The 20965-nt window shown below is 63.7% G+C and overlaps 2 protein-coding genes across 10 annotated transcripts in view; both read left to right on the top strand.

The window, feature by feature from the left end:
- Positions 1 to 1004, top strand: part of NOS3 (nitric oxide synthase 3) — a 59000-nt gene extending 57996 nt beyond the window's left edge. For all 6 annotated transcript variants that reach the window (XM_065586476.1, XM_065586478.1, XM_065586479.1 and 3 more), the window contains one exon: positions 784 to 1004. In XM_065586476.1, coding sequence (XP_065442548.1) covers positions 784 to 906 — 123 coding nt within the window. In that variant the 3' untranslated portion in view covers positions 907 to 1004. The remainder of the gene's footprint in view (positions 1 to 783) is intronic.
- A 960-nt stretch (positions 1005 to 1964) lies between these two features.
- ABCB8 (ATP binding cassette subfamily B member 8) lies at positions 1965 to 17830 on the top strand. 4 transcript variants are annotated; one of them, XM_065586571.1, is made up of 16 exons: positions 2062 to 2120; positions 2276 to 2552; positions 2685 to 2840; positions 4628 to 4722; positions 4975 to 5080; positions 5251 to 5412; positions 6842 to 6927; positions 7627 to 7724; positions 8814 to 8919; positions 10045 to 10078; positions 10574 to 10710; positions 11236 to 11330; positions 11736 to 11869; positions 16318 to 16465; positions 16832 to 17082; positions 17423 to 17830. In XM_065586571.1, exons 1-16 carry the CDS (start codon positions 2077 to 2079, stop codon positions 17501 to 17503), a joined length of 2010 nt encoding a protein of 669 aa, XP_065442643.1. In that variant the 5' UTR covers positions 2062 to 2076; the 3' UTR covers positions 17504 to 17830. The 4 variants fall into 4 exon arrangements, with proteins under 4 accessions (XP_065442645.1, XP_065442643.1, XP_065442644.1 ...); XM_065586573.1 differs by lacking the exon at positions 17423 to 17830 and having other exon boundaries at positions 1965 to 2120; positions 11236 to 11350; positions 16832 to 16985; XM_065586572.1 differs by lacking the exons at positions 7627 to 7724; positions 10045 to 10078.
- Positions 17831 to 20965: the final 3135 nt, after the last annotated feature.

Below are 20965 nucleotides of genomic sequence, written 5' to 3'. Positions count from 1 at the left end.
GGGGACCTCAGGGCTGGGATAGGGGTGCGGGTCGGGACTGAGGGGTGCCAGCAGAGCTGGGGGAACCCCAGGCCTGGGATAGAGGCTGCGGGTTGGGATGGAGGGATGCTGACAGAGCTGGGGGGACCCCAGGGCTGGGATAGGGGTGTGGGTTGGGACTGAGGGGTGCCAGCAGAGCTGGGGGGACCCCAGGGCTGGGATAGGGGTGCGGGTCGGGATGGAGGGGTGCCGACAGAGCTGGGGGGCGGGGGGACCCCAGGGCTGGGATAGGGGCTGCAGGTCAGGATGGAGGGGTGCCGGCAGAGCTGGGGGGCAGGGGGACCTCAGGGCTGGGATAGGGGTGCGGGTCGGGATGGAGGGGTGCCGGCAGAGCTGGGGGAACCCCAGGGCTGGGATAGACGCTGCGGGTCGGGATGGAGGGGTGCTGACAGAGCTGGGGGGCGGGGGGACCCCAGGGCTGGGATAGGGGTGCGGGTCGGGATGGAGGGGTGCCGACAGAGCTGGGGGGCGGGGGGACCCCAGGGCTGGGATAGGGGCTGCAGGTCAGGATGGAGGGGTGCCGGCAGAGCTGGGGGGCAGGGGGACCTCAGGGCTGGGATAGGGGTGCGGGTCGGGATGGAGGGGTGCCGGCAGAGCTGGGGGGCAGGGGGACCTCAGGGCTGGGATAGGGGTGCGGGTCAGGACTGAGGGCGGGCTGGACTTGCAGGGCTCCCTGGGTAACAGTCTCGCTGCCCTGCGGGCGCTGCCCTGCCCGGCGCTCCCTCACCGCGGGTCTCTCCCCAGGACCAGAACCGCTACCACGAGGACATCTTTGGCCTGACGTTCCGCACGCAGGAGGTGGCCTCGCTGATCCGCTCACAGTCCTTCTCGGCGCAGGCACGGAGCCTGCTGGACCCTGCCCCCTGAGTGGCCCCTGGCTCCTCGGCCCATGGGGTGGGGGCAGGGCCCTTTGCCCCATTGCTGCTCCCTCCCCCCCCCCCCGAGTCCCCAATAAAGCATTTAGTTTTGATAATTGTAGTTTGTCATTTCCCACGATGCGCCAGTGCCTGGGGGTGGCCCCGGGTCGGGGTGGCCTCTCGCGCCCCCATGCTCTGGGGCCCAGCCCAGCTGTGAGGGCAGGGCCCCACATTCAGACTCTGCAGCCCAGCCTACGGGCCCGGCACCGGCCAGCGCCACCGGCTGCACCACGGCCCAGGAGAAGGAAGCCGGGCACAGGGGGGCCCAGGCTGCCGATGCTCCGGGGGGAGAAGGCAGCTGCTTCCCCAGGGCCCTCGCCGGGGACACCGGGCAGGGTGCAGAGCTGGGGGCCACGGAGCCTCAGCCACAGGCAGCAGCGCCCAGTCGGTCTCCAGCCCAGGGAGCGGGGCCATTGCTTGGATGGGCGGGACTCTGGTTGGCGGCGGGGTCACTCCGGAGGAGGGGCGTGGCTCTGGCCTGGGGGCGCGGTCACTCCGGAGGAGATGCGGGGCTCAGGCACAGGGGTCGGAGTCAGTCAGGGGAGGGGCGGGGCTCTGGCCTGGGGGCGGGGTCGCTCCGGACGAGGGGCGGGGCTCGGGCACAGGGGGCGGCGTCAGTCAGGGGAGGGGCGTGGCTCTGGCCTGGGGGGCGGGGTCGCTCCGGAGGAGCGGCGAGGCTCGGGCACAGGGGGCGGGGTCAGTCATGGGGAGGGGCGTGGCTCGGGCACAGGGGGCGGGGTCAGTCAGGGGAGGGGAGGGGCTCGGGCACGGGGGCGGGGTCGCTCCGGCGGAGGGGCGGGGCTCGGGCACAGGGGGCGGGGTCGCTCCGGAGGAGAGGCGGGGCTCGGGCACAGGGGGCGGAGTCAGTCAGGGGGGGCGTGGCTCTGGCCTGGGGGCGCGGTCACTCCGGAGGAGCGGCGAGGCTCGGGCATAGGGGGCGGGGTCAGTCATGGGGAGGGGCGGGGCTCTGGCCTGGGGGCGGGGTCACCCCGGAGGACGGGCGTGGCTCGGGCACAGGGGGCGGGGTCGCTCCGCTCGCGCTCTCTCGCTGTCGCCGTGGTGACGACCCGGGCGCCCCGCTAGTGGCGCGGTGCATTGTGGGCCGCCGGCCGGTGCCGTCATGCTGCTGCTCTGGGCCCGCTCCGCGCTGCGCCCCGCGGCCAGGTACCGCGTCCCCCGGACGCCTGGGTCCCCCCGGGGCGGGGTGGGCGCGGGGTGAGCCGGGGGGGGGTCCCGCTAACTCCCCCCCCCCCCCCCGGGCACGCGCGCGTGTGACACGCTCGGTCGGGTCGCGGCCCCTCACCCCGAGTCTCTTCCAGGGCCGCGGGCAGCGGCGCCCGAGTCTCCTGCCTGCTCCGGGCGCCCGGCCGCCTCGCCCGCCCGCCCCCGCTGCCCCCGGGCCCCGGCGCGCTCCTGCGGGGCCTCGGGGCCGGGCTGGGCCTCGGGGCCGCGCTCTCCGGCGGCCGGGCGCGATGCCAGGGGGCGGGCAGCCCCGTCCTGCCCCCCGCCGCCCCCGGCCCGGAGCCCGACTTCGCCTGGGCCGAGCTCTGGACCTTCCTGCGCCCGCAGCTGCGGGCCCTGTCCGCCGCCGTCCTGGTAAGAGCCTCCCGGGGCGGCGCCGCCGGGGCCAGTCTGGGGCTGGAGCCGGGCCCGGGGGTGATGCCCCCCCCGGCCCGGCCCGGCCCGTGGCCCCCGGGCTCAGCGCCGGGCTCTGGTCTCTCTCCGCAGCTTGCCCTGGGCGTGGCCCTGCTCAACATCCGCATCCCCCTGCTCCTGGGGGAGCTGGTCGACGTGGTGGCGCGCTGCACCCGGGGGCAGGCTGGGCACTACCTGCGGGCGGTGCGCCGGCCTGCCCTCCGCCTGCTCCTGCTCTACAGCCTGCAGGTGAGTGGGGGCTTCCCAGCCCCCCGTCCTCTCTAGCAGAACCATGCAGCCGCCGTCCCGGACAACCAGAGGGGCCCAGGCCGTACCCAGATCTCAAAAAGGCCCTGGGGTGATCCGGGGAATTAGAGCAGTCAGCCTTACATCTGTACCCGGCAAACTGGTTGAAACGATCATTAACAACCGTCTATTAAAAGACCAGGAAGAACTCGGTTTCACAGGGTCTAACCAGCGTGATTTTTGCCAAGGAAAATCACGTCTCACTCATCTATTGAACCAACTGACGTAATTTAGACTTTCAAAAGGCCTTTTCCAAGGTCCCCCACAAGAGGTGGCTAAAGAAGCGAAGTCATCCTGGGGTGAGAGAGAGAGTGCTGTCGTGGATCGCAGGCTGGCTGGGCACAGAAAGCGAGAGCAGGACTAAAGGATAAGAGGTTAACAGCGGGGCCTGAAGGCTCCAGGCTAGGTCCAGTGTTTAATGAATTTATCAGTGGTCTGGAAAGGAGGGTAAGCGGGGAAGTAACAGCATTGGCAGCTGCTAAGTTATTTAGGTGAGTCAGGCCTAGAGAGGGCGGTGAGGAACTCCGAGATCCCAAGCCCAGCTGGGTGAAAGGGCTGCAGGACAGCCAGTGAAGTTCATTGTTGATAAATACTAAGTAATGCGCATTGGAGGGGAAAATACACCTCTACCCCGATAGAACACGACCCGATGTAACACGAATTCGGATAGAACGCAGTAAAGCAGTGCTCCGGGGGGGGGGGGGCTGCGCACTCCAGCAGATCAAAGCAAGTTCGATATAACGCGGTTTCACCTATAACACAGTACGATTTTTTGGCTCCCGAGGACAGCGTTATGTCAAGGTAGAGGTGTACCAAGGACTTGTCCACCTGACGGGGCTCGACATTAACTGTGTCAGCCCGGGAAAGGGATCTGGGCGTCACTGCCGACAGCTCAGTGGAGATCTCTGCTCAGTGCACAGCTGAGGTGATGCTGGGATGCTTAAGGACTAGAGTGGTGAATAACAGAGACTATTCGAATGCCTTTTTATAAGCCAATGGCACAGCCTCATCCAGATCCTGTGTGCAGCACGGCCGCTCTGTCCCAGGCGGGATATGCAGAGTTGGAGGGGTTTCAGACAAGGGCCACAGAGATGACCCCGGACCTGGAAACGCTCTGTCACAAAGAGAGATTGGAATGACTGGGATTGTTACCGTAGAGAGGCGGCGTGAGAAGTCTATAAAATAACGACTGGCCTAGATCAGTGGGATCATGCCTGGCAGTGCTCCCTGACTCATAACACAAGGGGCTAGTCCATGAAATTAAATGGTGGGACGTTCCAAACTGGTCCGAGGAAATACAGTCGCACAATGTGCGATTGGACTGTGGAACTCTCTGCCACAGGAGGTTGTTGAGGCCAGGGCCTGAGGAAGATTCAGAGAGGAGGTTTATGGAGGTACCAAAAATACCCAGGTAGAGCCCTGGGCGGGACTGTGGTTTAATCCCTCTCCGCTAGTATGTCAGCGGGGCCCGCGGGATCCCAGCCCCGCAGCAGGGCTCTGCACTAGTCCCGCGCAGGGTGCAACACCCAGGAATGTTTTAAGTCCTGGCACCACCTGTGTGGCAGGGATGTGAAAGCCGCTGCTGGTCCCTGCCTGCTGTGGTTGGGATGAGACTCCAGGAGGGGCTGGTCACCCCAGATCTGCGGCGGTGGGGCTCCCGCAGGCGCTGTTGGGCGGGGCGCTGGGCTGGCCTCGGGGCTGACCTGCTGTGGCCATTCCTCCATCCCCAGGGGCTGCTGACCTTCGGCTACATCGTGCTGCTGGCGCGGGTCGGGGAGCGGGTGGCCGGCAGCATGCGCAAGTCCCTCTTCGCATCCCTGCTGCGGTAAATCCTCCCACTCGGGGGTTGGGGGGGGTGATGCCTGCAGGGGAAAGGGTAGGAGTGGGCTTGGGGGGGGGGGCGGGGGGCAATGGCTGCAGTGGGGGGGGTATGTTTGGGGAGCAAGGGGTGGGGGAATGACTGGGGTTGCTTGGGAGGAAGGGGGTTTGGGGTGGTTAGTGGGGCTGGAAGGGTGGGGGGGTTGGAGGCAGCAGCTCCTGCAGGCCCCGCCCCCCAGCTCCTGTCTGCCCCCCACAGGCAGGACGTGGCGTTCTTTGATGCCAACCGGACAGGGCAGCTGGTGAATCGGCTCACGACCGACATCCAGGAGTTCAAATCCTCCTTCAAACTCGTCATCTCCCAGGTGAGGCCAATCGGAGCAGCCCTGGGTGTCCCCCCCCCGGGCAGCCCCGTCCTCTCCCAGCCACCCTGGGTGCTGAGTGCCCACATGAGCCCCACCTTTGGTGTCTCCTGGCACTGCTGGGAGGGCCTGGGGGCCACGCGGGATCCCGCTGACTGAGTCTCTGCCTCCAGGGCCTGCGCAGCGTCACGCAGACTGTGGGCTGCTTCGCCTCGCTCTACCTGCTCTCGCCCAAGCTGACCGGGCTCCTGCTGGTGGTGATGCCCAGCCTGGTGGGCGCCGGTGCCCTGATTGGTTCCGTCCTGCGCAGCCTATCCCGCCAGGCCCAGGAACAGGTAACACCCCCTGTGACGTGTTCAGTCACAGAGACCCCCTTGGGACTATCACTTGACGTGCTGAAGTTACCTCTGAGCCCGTTTTCCCTGCCAGCTCGGGACTCCAGAACCCTGCCTTGTGGAGCCAGACACGCCAGCCTGCTGCAACCCGACCCAGGGTCTGGGCCACGCCCCCAAAGCTGCAGGTTTAACTGAAAACAGCTTAGCCTGTCTGTCTCCAGCACCCAGACACCCAGCTCCCAATGGATCTAAACCCCAAATAAATCCCTTTTACTCTGCATAAAGCTTAGCCAGGCTAAGCTCATAAATTGTCTGCCCTCTAGAACACTGATATGCACAGCTGTTTGCTCCCCCAGGTATAATCACTTACTCTGAGTTTAATATTAAACAAACGTGATTTTATTAAGTATAAAAAGTAGGATTTAAGTGGTCTCAAGTAATAACACAGAGAACAAAGTAAATTACCAAGCAAAATAAACCAAAACCTGCAAGTCTAAGCCTAATACGTTAAGAAACTGTTTACAGGTAAATCTCACCCTTGGAGATGTTCCAATAAGCTGCTTTCACAGACTAGACTCCTTCCTAGTCTGGGCCCAGTCCTTTCCCCTGGTACAGTCCTTGTTAGTTCCAGCAGACATGTTAGGTCAAAATTAGGGGTGTTCTCATGACTGGCCCCCTTTGTTCTGTTCCACCCCCTTTTATAGCTTTGGCCCAAGGTGGGAATCTTTTGTCTCTCTGGGTCCCCACCCCTCCTTCTAAATGGAAAAGTACCAGATTTAAGATGGATTCCAGTATCATGTGACATGATCATATGTCTTGTGAGACTTTATTTTTCATTCCCCATGGGCTGGCCCATGCGTACACAGGAAGGCCTGCAGGTAAATAAACCATCTACAACCAATGACCCTAGTCAATGGGAGCCATCAAGATTCGAAACCACCATTAATGGCCCACACTTTGCATAATTACACTAGGACCCCAGAGTAATACTTCATATTTCTAGCTTCAGATACAAGAATCCTAGAAGATTAGGGTTGGGAGAGACCTCAGGAGGTATCTAGTCCAATCCCCTACATACATACAAATAGGAGGAATGTATTCAGTAGGTAATAACCTTTGTAATGATACCTTACGAGACCTTTTCCATAAAGCATATTCCAGTTACATCATATGCCCACTCATAAGCGTATTTCCATAAAACATTAAGGAGTGCAACATCACCTTCCCTCCCACCCCCCGCCACCAGGCCCAGGGGCCGGTAACATACAGCCCCCAGGACTGCCAGGTGCACACGGTGGCTGTGCATTTGTGGGTCCCCGGTACGGAGGGAGCGTTGAGGTGGCAGATGCCCCGGCCATGGCACCTCCCCCATCAGCCAGCCAGGCAGGCGGTGCCTGCAGAGCAAGGTGGCCTGTGACTGTCTCTGCAGGTGGCCAAGGCCACGGGGGTGGCAGACGAGGCGCTGGGAAACGTGCGGACCGTGCGGGCCTTTGCCATGGAGGACAGAGAGGTGGCGTAAGTACCGGGCAGTGGCTTTGTCCCCACCCGCCCCACTTCCGCCAGCCCCACGCACACATGCTCCCTGCTGCCCAGACCCCAAAGCTGGGCCCTTGTACCTTGTTCCTTCCCATCTGGGCCCACTTCCTGCCCCCCAGCCTGGCACCAGGGGGCACTGTGCGGGGGGGTGCCACTCTCACGCCCTGGCTGGTTCCCGTAGGCACCAGGGGGTGCTGTGCGGGGAGGTGCCACCCCCAGGCCCTGGCTGGTTCCCATAGGCACCAGGGGGCGCTGTGCGGGGAGGTGCCACCCCCAGGCCCTGGCTGGTTCCCGTAGGCACCAGGGGGTGCTGTGCAGGGAGGTGCCACCCCCAGGCCCTGGCTGGTTCCCGTAGGCACCGGGGGCGCTGTGCGGGGAGGTGCCACCCCCAGGCCCTGGTTGGTTCCCACAGGCCCTAGGGGGGAGGTGCCACCCCCAGGCCCTGGCTGGTTCCCGTAGGCACCAGGGGCGCTGTGCGGGGAGGTGCCACCCCCAGGCCCTGGCTGGTTCCCATAGGCACTAGGGGCGCTGTGCGGGGAGGTGCCACCCCCAGGCCCTGGCTGGTTCCCTGAGGCACCAGGGGTGCTGTGCGGGGAGGTGCTGTAAGGAAGGCCTTGCAGCTGCCAGCCCCACCCCTCGTGCCCTGGTGTGGGACGCCGCCTCTCCCCTGCCTTGCAGCCTGTACTGCCACGAGGTGGATCGGTCGAGCTGGCTGAACGAGAAGCTGGGCATGGGCATCGCTGTCTTCCAGGGGCTGTCCAACGTGGTGTTGAACTGTGAGTGGATGGCGCGTGGCTGGGCCCTGCTGTAACCAGTCCCCGGGAGCGCCCCGTGCAGTTCACCAGACCCCCAGGTCCTGTCCGTTCACAAAGGTGGGCCACACAGCCCCTGACAGAGCCGGGGGGCTCCAGCCCTCCCCCTTCCCCCTGCGAGCGCTGCCAGCGAGTCCCTCTGAGCCGGGCTCTGAGGGAGCCTCGTGTGCTCTGCAGGGACCAACTCACCCAGCCAGGATCGGCCCCGGCACCAGGAGACTTTCCCCCCAGAGCAGGTTTCTCAGTTGCCTGGAACAAGCCCTCAGTAGCCCAGAGATGCAGTCCGGACTGGCCACCCCAAGGGCTCCCGTCAGCCATGCTACTGTAGGGCCCTGGTGACCCCTCTCCTGTCCCATCCCCCACGAGCCCCATGGTTGTTACCCCCCCCTCTCCCCCAGCCCTGCTCTGGCTAGGGGCTCGGCTCGGCTCCCTGCAGAGACCTCAGGGAGCAGTTGGCTCCAGGTTAACCTGCAGTCAGTGAGTCTATGTAGGGGGAGGGATAGCTCAGTGGTTTGAGCATTGGCCTGCTAAACCCAGGGTTGTGAGTTCAATCCTAGAGGGGGCCACTTAGGGATCTGGGGCAAAATCAGTACTTGGTCCTGCTAGCGAAGGCAGGGGGCTGGACTCAATGACCTTTCGGGGTCCCTTCCAGTTCTAGGAGATAGGTATATCTCCACCTCGCCCTGACCCCCGTGGCACAGGGAGAGAACAACCCCCAGGCCCTAGGGACAGACTCACTGGGATGTGGAGAATTCCCATGGGGTGTGCCTGGACCACGCAGAGCCAGCTGCCTTCCATGAGCCCCCTGGCCTGGCTCAGCCCGCCCCTGTGCACTCAGCCAGGTGTCAGCTGCTGCGCTCCACCCTGGAGGTGGCTGCCTTTCCACGTTGTTAGGGAAATGCTTCAGCATCCCTTGGCATGAGGGTGCCGTGCCAGCCCATGAGTCTAAGGGGGGCTGCAGGCTGCTCCCGTGACACTCCTCTCTCCTGTGTCCCAGTCCCTGTGGGGGGGCCAGGGGCCCTCATGTCGCCGTGCCGCTCTCTGCCCCTGCAGGTATCGTGCTGGGCACCATCTTTGTGGGGGGATCCCTCATGGCTGGGGAGGAGCTCTCACCTGGAGACCTCATGTCCTTCATGGTGGCTTCACAGACAGTGCAAAGGTCAGAGAGCAAAGGTCGTGTGCATTGCACCCCCGGTGCGGGGTCTGGGGGGGTGGGGCTCACCATGAGAGTAGTTATCAGTGGTTCACAGTCAGGCTGGAAGGGCAGAACGAGTGGGGTCCCGCAGGGATCGGTTCTGGGGCCGGTTCTGTTCAATATCTTCACTGATTTAGATAATGGCATAGAGATGCACTTGTAAAGTGTGCAGATGATACCAAACTGGGAGGGGTTGCAAGTGCTTTGGAGGATAGGATTAAAATTCAAAATGAGCTGGACAAAATGGAGAAATAGTCTGAAGTAAATAGGATGAAATTCAATAAGGACAAATGCAAAGTGCTCCCCTTAGGAAGGAACCATCAGTTGCACACGTACAAATGGGAAATGACTGCCTAGGAAGGAGTCCCGCAGAAAGGGATCTGGGGGTCATAGTGGCTCACAAGCTAAATATGAGTCAACAGTGTGATGCTGTTGCAAAAAAAGCAACCATCATTCTGGGATGTATTAGCAGGAGTGTTGGAAGCAAGACACGAGAAGTTATTCTTCCGCTCTACTCCGCGCTGATTAGGCCTCAACTGGAGTATTGTGTCCAGTTCTGGGCGTCACATTTCAGGAAAGATGTGGAGAAATTGGAGAAAGTCCAGAGAAGAGCAACAAAACTGATGAAAGGTCTAGAAATATGACCTATGAGGGAAGATTGAAAAAACTGGGTTTATTTAGTCTGGAGAAGAGAAGACTGGGAGGGGACATAACAGTTTTCAAGCACGTAAAAGGTTGTTACAAGGAGGAGGGAGAAGAATTGTTCTTCTTAACCTCCGAGGACAGGACAAGAAGCGATGGGCTGAAATTGCAGCAAGGAAGGCTTAGTTTGGACATTAGGAAAAACCTCCTACCTGTCAGGGTGGTTAAGCACTGGAATAAATTGCCCAGGGAGGTTGTGGAATCTCCGTCACTGGGGATGTTTAAGGCAGGCTGGACAAACCCCTGTCAGGGATGGTCTGGATAATACTTAGCCCTGGCGTGAGTGCTGGGGACGGGAGTAGAGACCTCACGAGGTCCCTGCCAGTCCTGCAGTTCTCTGTCCCCATGCCCAGTGCTGAACAGAGTGCTCTCCCCTTGTCTCGGCAGGTCCATGGCCAACATCTCCGTTCTGTTTGGACAGGTAGGTGGGGCAGTGGCCTTGACACCACCCCACTCTTGTGGGGCTAGCACCATGACACAGCCTGCCAAGGCTGGGGTGACCCGTCCCAGCAGCCAGTTCACAGGGCTTGCCTGCTGCTTCTGGGATCCTGGCCCGGGATGGCTGCTGGGCAGAGGGCGCTGGGACAAGCGCCGGGCTGTCCGGCTGGTTGAAGGTGCAGCTGGTGGTTCTTTATCTGTACGCCCTGCTCTGGCCCGGCTGCTGCACCTTGTAAACTGAGGCAGGGACCCCTGAGGCACAACGGTGGTGACGGAGGTTCCTGCTGCACCCCTGTCCTGGCCCCAGACTGTCAGGTGGGCAAGGGAGAAGGGCTGGGCCCCCACTGCCCAGGGCCCTTCCAGCACACGGCGCCATGTGGCCATGGGGAGGTGACGCAAATGGGGCCGTGCTTGGGGCTGCCCCAATGACATGGTGACCAGGGCATCGGGCAGTCCCACCTCATCGCTGTCCCCGCAGGTCGTGCGAGGCCTCAGCGCTGGAGCCCGTGTCTTTGAGTTCATGACCCTGGAGCCAACCGTGTCCCTGACCGGGGGGGACCAGATCCCCAGCCACTCCCTGCTCGGCCACATCTGTTTCCGGGACGTCTGCTTCAGGTGAGGGCAGCCTGGGGGGGGCATGGTCTGCGCCACTGGGCACTAGGGCATGGGCACCTGTCCTCCTCACCCTCTGTACTGCCCTTTCCCCAGCCCCGCCGGTGCCCCCCACTCCTGACCCACAGCCCCTGCTACCCCAGCCCTGCCCCCGCAGCTCTGCCAGTGCCCCTCACTCCCGACCCGCAGCCCCTGCCAGTCCAGCCCTGCCCCCGCAGCTCTGCCAGTGCCCCTCACTCCCAACTCGCAGCCCCTGCTAGCCCAGCCCTGCCCCCCAGCCCTGCCGGTGCCCCTCACTCCCGACCCGCAGCCCCTGCCAGCCCAGCCCTGTCCCCACAGCTCTGCCGGTGCCCCTCCCGACTCGCAGCCCCTGCTAGCCCAGCCCCGGGTGTCCCCGACAGCTCCGCCGGTGCCCCTCACTCCCAATTGTACACCTTCTCCCAGGGCCTGTCCTGCTCCGCACTTGCCCAGCGCATGGCCGCCCTGTCTGCCCTGCCCAGCCTGACCCCTCTCTTCTTGCTGTCGCAGTTACCCCACGCGCCCCGGCTGCCCAGTGCTGCGGAACTTCAGCCTCACCCTGCCCCCTCGCAAGACAGTGGCCATCGTGGGCGAGTCGGGAGGAGGTACCACAGGAAGTGCCCAGGTTCCTCCCCCCCACCCCCTGACTGCCCCTGGGCCCTGAGCACCCCCCCAACCCGAGTCTGTCACAGGTGGGGTCTCGCAGGGCAGCCAGGCCAGAAAGGGGCGGGGGGAGCCAAGGTCTCACAGGGAACGGGGGAATGGTCCTGGCTCCCAGCCCCCCGGCCCTCCCAGAGCTGGGATAGAACCCAGACATCCTGGTTCCCAGCCTACTCAGGCCCCCTGCACCCCAGAGGCGGGGCCAGAATCCAGGAGTCCCGAACAGCGACTGTCTCGGCACCACCTCGGGTCAGGTGCCCCCCCCTGGCTGTGGGCAGTGCCTGGGGCGCTGTGTGCCCGGGCCGGGTCGTGGCCCATGCTGCTGCCAGCCTCATCCCCTTGCCCTGCAGGGAAGTCAACGGTGGCGGCACTGCTGGAGCGTTTCTATGAGCCCACGCAGGGGGCCATCACGCTGGACGGATGTGAGCTCTGCAACCTGGACCCCTCGTGGCTACGGGGACAGGTCATTGGCTTCATCAGCCAGGTGAGGGGGCGGGAGAGCGCAGGGGGAACGAAGCATGGGGGGGAGCAGAGTGTGATGGGGAGCGGGGCGCAGGGGAAATGGGGCGCGGTGGGGAGTGGGACATGGGGGGAGCGGAGTGCGGTGGGGAGCGGGGCTGTGACGAACTGGGACTGTTCTTGCTGGGGTGTGTGAATGCTGACAGGGGAGTGTGACTAGGATGGTCTGCATCGGGGGATGGGAGCCGGCCCAAGGGAACATACCTGAGCTTGTAACATGAGAACCCAGGAGGGGGTTGGAGGTCAGATGACTCCGGGGCCCGGGAAACTGAACAAAGGCGGTGGGAGGGGTCGCTAAAGGCAGAGTGCGGGAAGAGGGCTGGAAGCGAGCTGGAGAGATGGCTGGGAGACAGAGATGGCTCTGACCCCCCAAGGGGGGTGGGCTGGCATGCCCTGGGACCCCAAGCTGGACCTAACTGAGGGGGGCCCTGTTGTCTGTGCCTGCAAGACCTGTCTTGGACTGTATTCCTGTCATCCAAATAAACCTTCTGCTTTACTGGCTGGCTGAGAGTCATGGTGAATCGCAGGAAGCCGGGGGTGCAGGGCCCTGAGTCCCCCAATACTCCGTGACAACTGGTGGCAGCGGCGGGATCTACTGCACCCCGTAGACGGCGCTTCCTGCAGTAAGTGACTGGGGAGCAGTAAAACGAAGGGGGATTGACGGGGACCAGGCACGCTGAAGAGTGGGAGAGAGACGGTTATTACCCCTGGGAGTGTGTGACCAGCGAGAAGGACTTTTGCAGTAACAGGGTCCCCCGGGGGGATCGCAGCGAGTGGTCCCAGGGGCGGAGGAGTCTGCAGCTCGACCCTGGCAGAGAGGTGGTGACCTCGAGAAGGGCTGGCACACTAGGGGTCCCCCTGGGAACTGTGGGGAGCTGTGAGCACACAGGCCGGTGAGTGGCCAGCAGGAAGATGTATGCCCAGCGGCTTAAGAGCGACCTGGTGGAGCTGTGCAAGCAGAGGCGGCTGCGCATTGGGAGGCTCACCAAAGAACAGCTCATTGCCCAGCTGGAGGCGGAAGATCGCGCGAATGAACCGATCCCTGTGTCTCAGGGAAGCAGCCTGGCAAATGCAGCGCAGGCACCAGTGTCTGTCCCAGCTGGGAGTGGTCAGCCGGCTGCTGAGGGCTTCCCGAGACCCCTCCTTCCTATGCCTAGGGGAAGGGTGGGGAGGAGCCCAGCAAATACCGAAGGCGCCGTGACCCCCCCGGCCAGCAGGGGGTCCCCCCGGCGAAGCTCGCCGGCCAGCAGAGGATCCTCCCGGCGACGTTCAGCATCCGGGGAGCGGAATTGGCTGGAATGGGAGAAAGAGCTAAAACTGAGGGAGCTGGAGGATCGTGAACAACAGAGACAGCATGAAGAGAGACAGCGTCAGCATGAACGGGAGGAGAAAGAGAGACAGCATCAGCGTGAACGGGAGGAGAATGAGAGACAGAGACAGGAGAATGAGAGACAGAGACAGGAGAATGAGAGACAGCATCAGCGTGAACTGGAACTGGCGAGATTGAAGGGCAGCGAACCCCCGGCTGCGGTGAGTGAGGGGGGACCCAGGACTGCACGGAGCTTTGATAAGTGCATCATGGCCCCATACAAGGAGGGGGAGGACATGGATGACTTCCTGGAGGCCTTTGAGACGGCCTGCGAGCTGCACCGGGTGGATCCCGCGGACAGACTCCGGGTCCTTACCCCCTTACTGGACCCCAAATCCGTGGCATTGTACCGCCAACTGGGAGAGGCAGAGAAAGGGGACTACGAACTATTCAAAAAGGCCCTGCTACGTGAGTTTGGGCTGACTCCTGAGATGTACCGGGAAAGGTTCCGGAGTCAAGATAAAGCCCCTGAGATCTCCTATTTGCAACTAGCCGTCCGCATGGAAAGATACGCCAGCAAGTGGGCTGGTGGGGCCCAGACGAAGGAGGACCTGATTAAACTGCTGGTACTGGAGCAACTGTATGAGCGGTGCCCATCCGACCTGAGGCTGTGGTTGGTGGACAGAAAGCCAGAGAACCCGCGACACGCCGGGCAGCTGGCTGATGAGTTTGTAAAGAGCCGGTCAGGGGGTGGCAGGGAGGAGCCCCAAAGGAACAGGCCCGCCGTGATGCAGAGAGAGAGTCACCCTGGGACCTCCCAAAGAGGGAATATGGGGAATCCCCTCCCACGGGGAATGCCCAGCGTCAGGGACAACCGACCGGCTCGAGGGGACCCACAGGACATGAGCTGCTATTACTGCGGCCGAAGAGGCCACGTTCGGGCCCAGTGCCCCAAGCTCAAGGACAGACTGAGCAGACCGAACCCGCATAGGGTTAACTTGGTAGAGGCCCAGACGGACGAGGGGCAGGCTTCTCACGCAAGAGGGGCTGGCAGCTTATCAACTGCTCAAGAGAGAGAAGGGCCCCAGGCCAGCTCCTCTAGGGGGCTGGATGCCCCAGACTCAGGGTTTTTGGTTTATACGGTGGGCGCGGGGCTGTCCCTCCGGAGAGAGTACCTTGTTCCCCTGGAGGTGGATGGGAGGAAGGTCAATGGATACTGGGATACGGGCGCAGAGGTGACGCTGGCCCGGCCCGAGGTGGTGGCCCCAGATCAGGTGGTGCCCAACTCCTACCTGACCCTGACGGGGGTGGGCGGAACACCAGTCAAAGTGCCCGTGGCAAGGGTACACCTGAAGTGGGGGGCCAAGGAGGGCCCCAAGGATGTGGGGGTACACCCGTATTTGCCCACTGAGGTATTGATGGGGGGGGACCTGGAGAACTGGCCAAGCAACCCCCAAAAGGCACTGGTTGTGACCCGCAGTCAGAGCCGGCGAGGGGCCCTGCGCCCTGGCCTTGGGGGGGGTGCCTTGCCTGAGGCGCAGGACCCTAACCTGGTGGGGAGGGAACGCCCAGGGACACGGCTCAAGGAGGCTGCAGCTTCAGACCCAGCGGGCGAGAAAGAGCAGGTGGCCATCCCTGTCCCAGCTGCTGAGTTCCAGGCCGAGTTACAGAGAGACCCCTCCTTGCGGAAGATAAGGGACCTGGCCGACCTCAATGCGGTACAGACCATGGGACGAGGTGGCCGGAAAAGATTCCTGTGGGAGAAGGGGTTCCTGTACCGAGAATGGGCTCCCCCAGGGAAAATGGAGTCAGGGGGGATCAGGAGGCAGCTGGTGGTACCCCAGAAGTATCGCCGCCAGCTGCTGTGCCGGGCCCATGACATTCCCCTCTCAGGGCACCAGGGAACCTGGCGTACCCAGCAGAGGCTGCTACGGAGCTTTTACTGGCCTGGGGTCTTTGTTACTGTCCGACAGTACTGCGGATCCTGTAACCCCTGTCAGAGGGGGAGGAAGGCCTGGGACAAGGGGAAAACAGCTTTAGGACCCTTGCCCAGCATAAAGGATCCTTTCCGGAGGGTGGCCAAGGTTAAAAGGGCGGCTCTAAACCAAGAGAGCCCAAAGCACAGACCTCCAGACTGGAGCGCTGGGAGAAGACCACAGCCCAGTTGGAACCCCAGAGGTATGGGGGTGGGGAAAGGGCACAGGCCGCATAAACCTTCCCACATGCGAACTGCGAGTGCCATCAAGCACCCCCGACCTAAGGGGGGGCGTGGAACGGAAGGGGCCTGGTGTAACTCCCACCAAGGAACTGGAGGGATGCGGGGGCATCCATGGGAACGGGGGTAGGTTCGAACTTCCCCAGGTCACTGGCTAAAGTGACCCTGCTCAGTTCGGTCTCGAAGGGGGGAGAGATGTGACGAACTGGGACTGTTCTTGCTGGGGTGTGTGAATGCTGACAGGGGAGTGTGACTAGGATGGTCTGCATCGGGGGATGGGAGCCGGCCCAAGGGAACATACCTGAGCTTGTAACATGAGAACCCAGGAGGGGGTTGGAGGTCAGATGACTCCGGGGCCCGGGAAACTGAACAAAGGCGGTGGGAGGGGTCGCTAAAGGCAGAGTGCGGGAAGAGGGCTGGAAGCGAGCTGGAGAGATGGCTGGGAGACAGAGATGGCTCTGACCCCCCAAGGGGGGTGGGCTGGCATGCCCTGGGACCCCAAGCTGGACCTAACTGAGGGGGGCCCTGTTGTCTGTGCCTGCAAGACCTGTCTTGGACTGTATTCCTGTCATCCAAATAAACCTTCTGCTTTACTGGCTGGCTGAGAGTCATGGTGAATCGCAGGAAGCCGGGGGTGCAGGGCCCTGAGTCCCCCAATACTCCGTGACAGGGGCGCAGGGGGAATGGGGCGCAGTGGGGAGGGGCATGGGGGGAGCGGAGTGCGGTGGGGAGCTGGACGCAGGGGAACGGGGCGCAGTGGGAGTGGGGCATGGGGGAATGGGGCACAGTGAGGCGGTACGGTGGGGGGAGTGGGGTGCAAGGGGGGGCGTGGCGGAGGTCAGGCAGCTCCTGGTACTGAAGCAGTGTCTCCTCCCCCCCTCCCCCCCAGGAGCCTGCGCTCTTTGGAACGAGCATCCTGGAGAACATCCGCTTTGGAAAGCCCGACGCATCTGACGCCGAGGTCTATGCCGCGGCCCAGCTGGCCAATGCCGACAGTTTCATCCGCAGCTTCCCCCAGGGCTATGGCACCATCGTGGGTGAGCACAGGGCCCTGGCACCTTCCTCTGCCCCCCGCTCACCCGTCGCTGCCCGCGGCTCTGGAGCCAAGTGGGTGGCGTCCGTGGGGGGTGGCTGCCGTGGGCCAGTAGCTCCGGCTCCGGCTGGCAGACGCAGAGCCGCTGGCTGCAGCCGCCAGACCCGCTGCAAGTGGGAATACGGCTGGGGGGGCGGGGGCGGTCTCCATCACGCGGGGTCAGTGGAGCCGGGGCAGCCGTGCTCTAGCTCAGCGGGTGCCATGCGCCAGAGCCGGGGTCCTGGGGAGAGGGTCCCTGCCCTGAGATGGGCAGAACGACCCCGTGGCCTGAAATCGATCACCCCCCGGAGCCCTGTCCCTGTCCCCGCAGGCGAGCGCGGCGTGATGCTGTCGGGGGGCCAGAAGCAGCGCGTGGCCATCGCCCGGGCCCTCCTCAAGAACCCGTCGGTGCTGATCCTGGATGAGGCCACGAGTGCGCTGGACACGGAGTCGGAGCAGCTGGTGCAGGAGGCACTGGAGCGGGCCATGGCTGGCCGCACCGTGCTGGTCATCGCCCACCGCCTCAGCACCATCCAGTGCGCCGACCTCATCGTGGTGCTGGCCCGGGGCTGTGTGGCCGAGGTGAGGGGGGACAGAGTCCTGCAGGGGGGGTTGGCAGCTCTGTGGGACAGTGTTCTGGGGTGGGGTGGTCCCTTGGGGGGGTCCTCGAGGGAGGGGCACAAGGTGTTGTTCTGGGGGCGGTATGAGGGCGCGGGGACGAGACGGGTGTTCTGGGGGTATGGGGTGTTCTGAGGTGAGGCGGTCCCCGGGTGGGGGGGTACGAGGGCGCGGGGCGGTCCCCAGATGGGAGGGGCACAGAGGTATTCGGGGGGTACAGGGGCCGCAGGGCCATGGCTGGGCAGAGCAGCCGTTGGGCGTTGCCGGCTCTGGTGACACTCCCCTCCCCTCGGTCTCTCCCCAGGCCGGGACCCACGCGGAGCTGCTGCGCCGGGGCGGGCTGTACGCTGAGCTCGTCCGCAGACAGGCCACGGAGCAGCCCTGAGCGGGGACGAGCCCGGCCTGGCCGTGGCGGCTGCAGGGACTGAACCTGGTGCCCACGCGGCTCCCGCCTGAGCTGTGCCGAGCCCAGCGCAGACACTGGATCTGTGCACCTACCTCTGGGGCTGGGGCCCTGCCTGGCCACGGGCCCTCCTCCTCTGCCCCCAGGCGGGGCTCCCGGCCTTCCTCTCTGGTCTGTCCCCAGGCTGGGCCTGGGCCTTGGCTCCGCCCCCCAACGCCGGGCAGGACCTGGCCCATGGCCGCAGGAAGGTGGTGAGTGCCCAGGTTCATGTTGTGCCCTGTCCGCCAATAAAAGCCAAGTGCAGCTGCAGCTCTTGTCTGGGGCAGGGGGTGGGGCTGAGTCCTGGGGGGAGAGGGTGTCATGGGGCACCCCACTTCATTACCATGGCGATTGGCCTGTGATCTCATCTCATCTGCCCCCTCCCCCCCAACAGGTGAGGGCTCCCAGGGGTCTGGGGGTTGCCATGGGGCTGGGGCTGCGACTCAGAACCCCCACACACACACTCAGGCTGTGCGGGGGCTCAGGTACGCAGAGTAACGGGCTGGGGGCAGGGGGACGAGGGGCCAAGCCCCCAGGGGCTGGTTGGGGACCCAGGCCAGGCCCTTGGGTCTCATGTCTCTGAGAAGTCTCCGGGCCCCGTCTGCTCAGGGGTCTCGTCCCACGGGTTACGGAGCTCCCTGGGCCCCCCAGCCCCTTGTCCCCCTCCCCCCACGCATTTGGGACAGGACCCTGCGTGCCCGCTCAAGGCGTCTGGCCTGGGTGGGGTAACTGAGGAGCCAGCGAGGTAAACCAGGGCAAAGGGGCCGTTCTAAGTGGTTCCACCCAATAGTCCCAGGCCTGGTACCACGGCCTGTTCCCAGCACGTCCTGCCGGTGCTGCTAACCCCAGCCCTGTGTGAGCTCCCACACGCTGCTCATCCTCCCCTGGCAGCAGGGCCCACCGTAGCATCGGCTCTTCCGCTCCGGCTGCCCTTCGGCTTGACGTGCTCCAGAGAGAGGACGTTCCCGCCGCTGCACCTCTTCTGCCCAGTGGCCAAAAGCCAGGTGTCTTGTCCCTAAGCCCCCTTCAGCTGGATTCCTTCAACAGCTGGTTAGTCATCAGAACAGCCAGACTGGGGCAGCCCCGTGGCTGCTAGCCCACGATCCCGCCTGCCACCAGGTCAGTGCCAGGGGCTTGAACAGGGCAATGTGGGGTGATCCGTTCTCTGTCGTTCAGCCCCAGCTTCTGGCAAACAGGCTGGGGACACTCAGAACGTGGGCTCGTGTCCCTGCCCAGCCCGGCTAATCGCCATTGAGGGACCTACGCTTCAGGAACTGATCCAGTTCTTTTTTGAACCCTGTTATAGTCTTGGCCTTCAACATCCCCTGGCTGTGAGTTCCACAGGTTGACTGTGTGTTGGGTGACGAATCACTTCCTTTTGGGTGTTTTGAACCAGCTGCCTGTTAATTGTTCATTACGGTGGGTCCTGTGGGGGAGGGTTTCTCATTTTCATCTAACCCAGCTTTTCAGTCAATTCCTTTTCCATTCATTATATTTCCGTTCAGTTTTTCCCCTTGACTTTGGCTCCGGTACGGCTGGAGATTTTATTTCCCTTCTCAAAGAGTCTCTGCTCACGTACCCACCTCTGGTCTTTTGTGCTTCTCCTGACCCGAAACCTTTTCTATTTTCCTCCTTTCTGCCTTCTCACGTCCCAGTCTCCTGTTTTTATCCTCCGCCCCCAGCTCCAGTTCCGCCGCTAGCACAGACCTAGGTTCTTCTCCTTCCCTCCTTCTTCTCTGACTGCTTTTGCCCAGCCTCTTCCCGGAGGTGAGCCCAGAGGTCACTTGGCAGCACCCCAGACATGTGCCCGAGGGGCTGGGCGTGGGGGGGGCCCCTGCTCTGGTGCAGATGCTGGCGGCGTTTGGGGGCATGGGGTCTGGTTCTCCCCACAGGAGCAGGTGGGGTTAGTGGGCTGGCACAGGGAGCCATGCTGCAGAGCTGGGGGCCTTGCTGGGTGAGCCTGGAGCCCCCCCTAAGGCCCTGGGGCAAATATTAGCAAAGACGTTCCCCGAGGGGCTGAGGGTGGGGGTCCCGCTCTGGGGAGCTGCTTCCAGCAGGAGAGAAGAGACAGGCCTGGTTTGCATTGGGCTACTTTCACCTGTTTGCCCCTGTGCGGGAGCTGTGGGCCCTAAAGCGAAACGTGGTGCACGGCTGGGCCGAGAGGAAGGGTCCTGGGGGCGGGGAGGGGACACCCCCAGCCAGGGCCCAGGAGGAAGCACCAGCCTCAAGGAAACCCCTCCTCTGAACCACTGGGGCTGGGGGAGCCTTGGCCTGGCCCAGCCTGTCCCCCAGTACAGGGTCAGTCCCGTACCAGATCAGGGCAGAGCCTTCTGCCCCCTCCAGCATGGGGGCACTGGCAGGAAAAGCTCCCTGAGAATCCATGGGTGGCCCTGCCCTCTTGACCCCTCTCCCCAGGGCCCCAGCCTGGAGGCAGGTCGGGGGCCCCTTGGCTGCTCCCCAAGCCCCTGGGCCTCGGTGACAGCCCAGCAGAGCGCACACTGAGCCCGAGAGGCCCCACCAGCTTCCTTGAGATGCCCCATGGGCTGGGGGGGCTCACTCCTCTGACGGCTCCCGGCTGAGGCCTGCATCAGGGGAGCAGGCGTTGGGGGTCCCGGCAGGTTTATCCCTGAACAGGGAGCACACCAGGGGCTCTGACACCGCAGGGGAGTTTGTCTCTGGGCTGGAGCACCGAAGAGCAGAGTGACGCACCGGGATCCCGGGGGTGACAGCAAAGAGCGGCCGAGAGGCTGGGGTGGGGGGAGAGCGTCCCCCAGGGAGGGCAGCTCCTGCCCCCAGGCAATGGCCAGCAGGTGCCACCTCACCCTGGTCCCCCACGAGAGAGGCCTTGCTGGGTTAGGGGGCCAGCCGGGCCCTTTGCAGGGCCAGAGCTTCATGCTGAACCCCTCCGTGTGGGAAGGTGGGTCGGGCCAGGATGTGCCCTTCCCCTGTACCCAGTGCGGGCACCACCTGCAGCAGGCAGTCCTGCGCGTGCGCAGCAGGGAGAGCCCCCTGCCACAGCGACAGTGAGCTGGGACATCCACCATCCCGTGCACAGGCGAGTGCCCTTCTCCAGCCCTTCTGCTAGCAGACAGCCGCACCCTGCACTGGGGCCCGGGGAGAGTCCGGTGCAGCTGAGCCGCCGGGTGTCCGCTCCCAGTGCAGGAGGGGCCTCGAAACAAAGGGTTCCTCCATCCCAGCCCTGCCTCCGCCTGGTACCGTGAAACCCAGGCCGGGCAGACAAGGGACGTGTGGGGCCGGGAATCCGTGTGCTGGGAACGAGGTGAAGTACCGGGGGGCTGGGCTGGGCTGTGCCGCCCTCACTCCCTTTGGGGGAAGCTGGCGATGGCAGCCTGGCTGCAAGACGAGAGGACGGAGCGGGCGGCACCACGACCGGCTGCATCTCCT

The sequence above is a fragment of the Chrysemys picta genome, chromosome 2 (assembly GCF_011386835.1).
Source record: "Chrysemys picta bellii isolate R12L10 chromosome 2, ASM1138683v2, whole genome shotgun sequence".
NCBI lineage: Eukaryota > Metazoa > Chordata > Testudines > Emydidae > Chrysemys > Chrysemys picta.
The sequence above is the reverse complement of the archived record's forward strand: the minus strand, read 5'-3'. Positions and strand labels throughout refer to the sequence as shown.

Bases quoted from the DNA above. Each gene is read 5' to 3' on its own strand.
- ABCB8 (XM_065586571.1), top strand. From the start codon at position 2,077: ATGCTGCTGCTCTGGGCCCGCTCCGCGCTGCGCCCCGCGGCCAG. The intron at 2,121-2,275 runs GTACCGCGTCCC...AGTCTCTTCCAG, and splicing joins GCGCTGCGCCCCGCGGCCAG to GGCCGCGGGCAGCGGCGCCC. The intron at 5,413-6,841 runs GTAACACCCCCT...CTGTCTCTGCAG, and splicing joins CCCGCCAGGCCCAGGAACAG to GTGGCCAAGGCCACGGGGGT.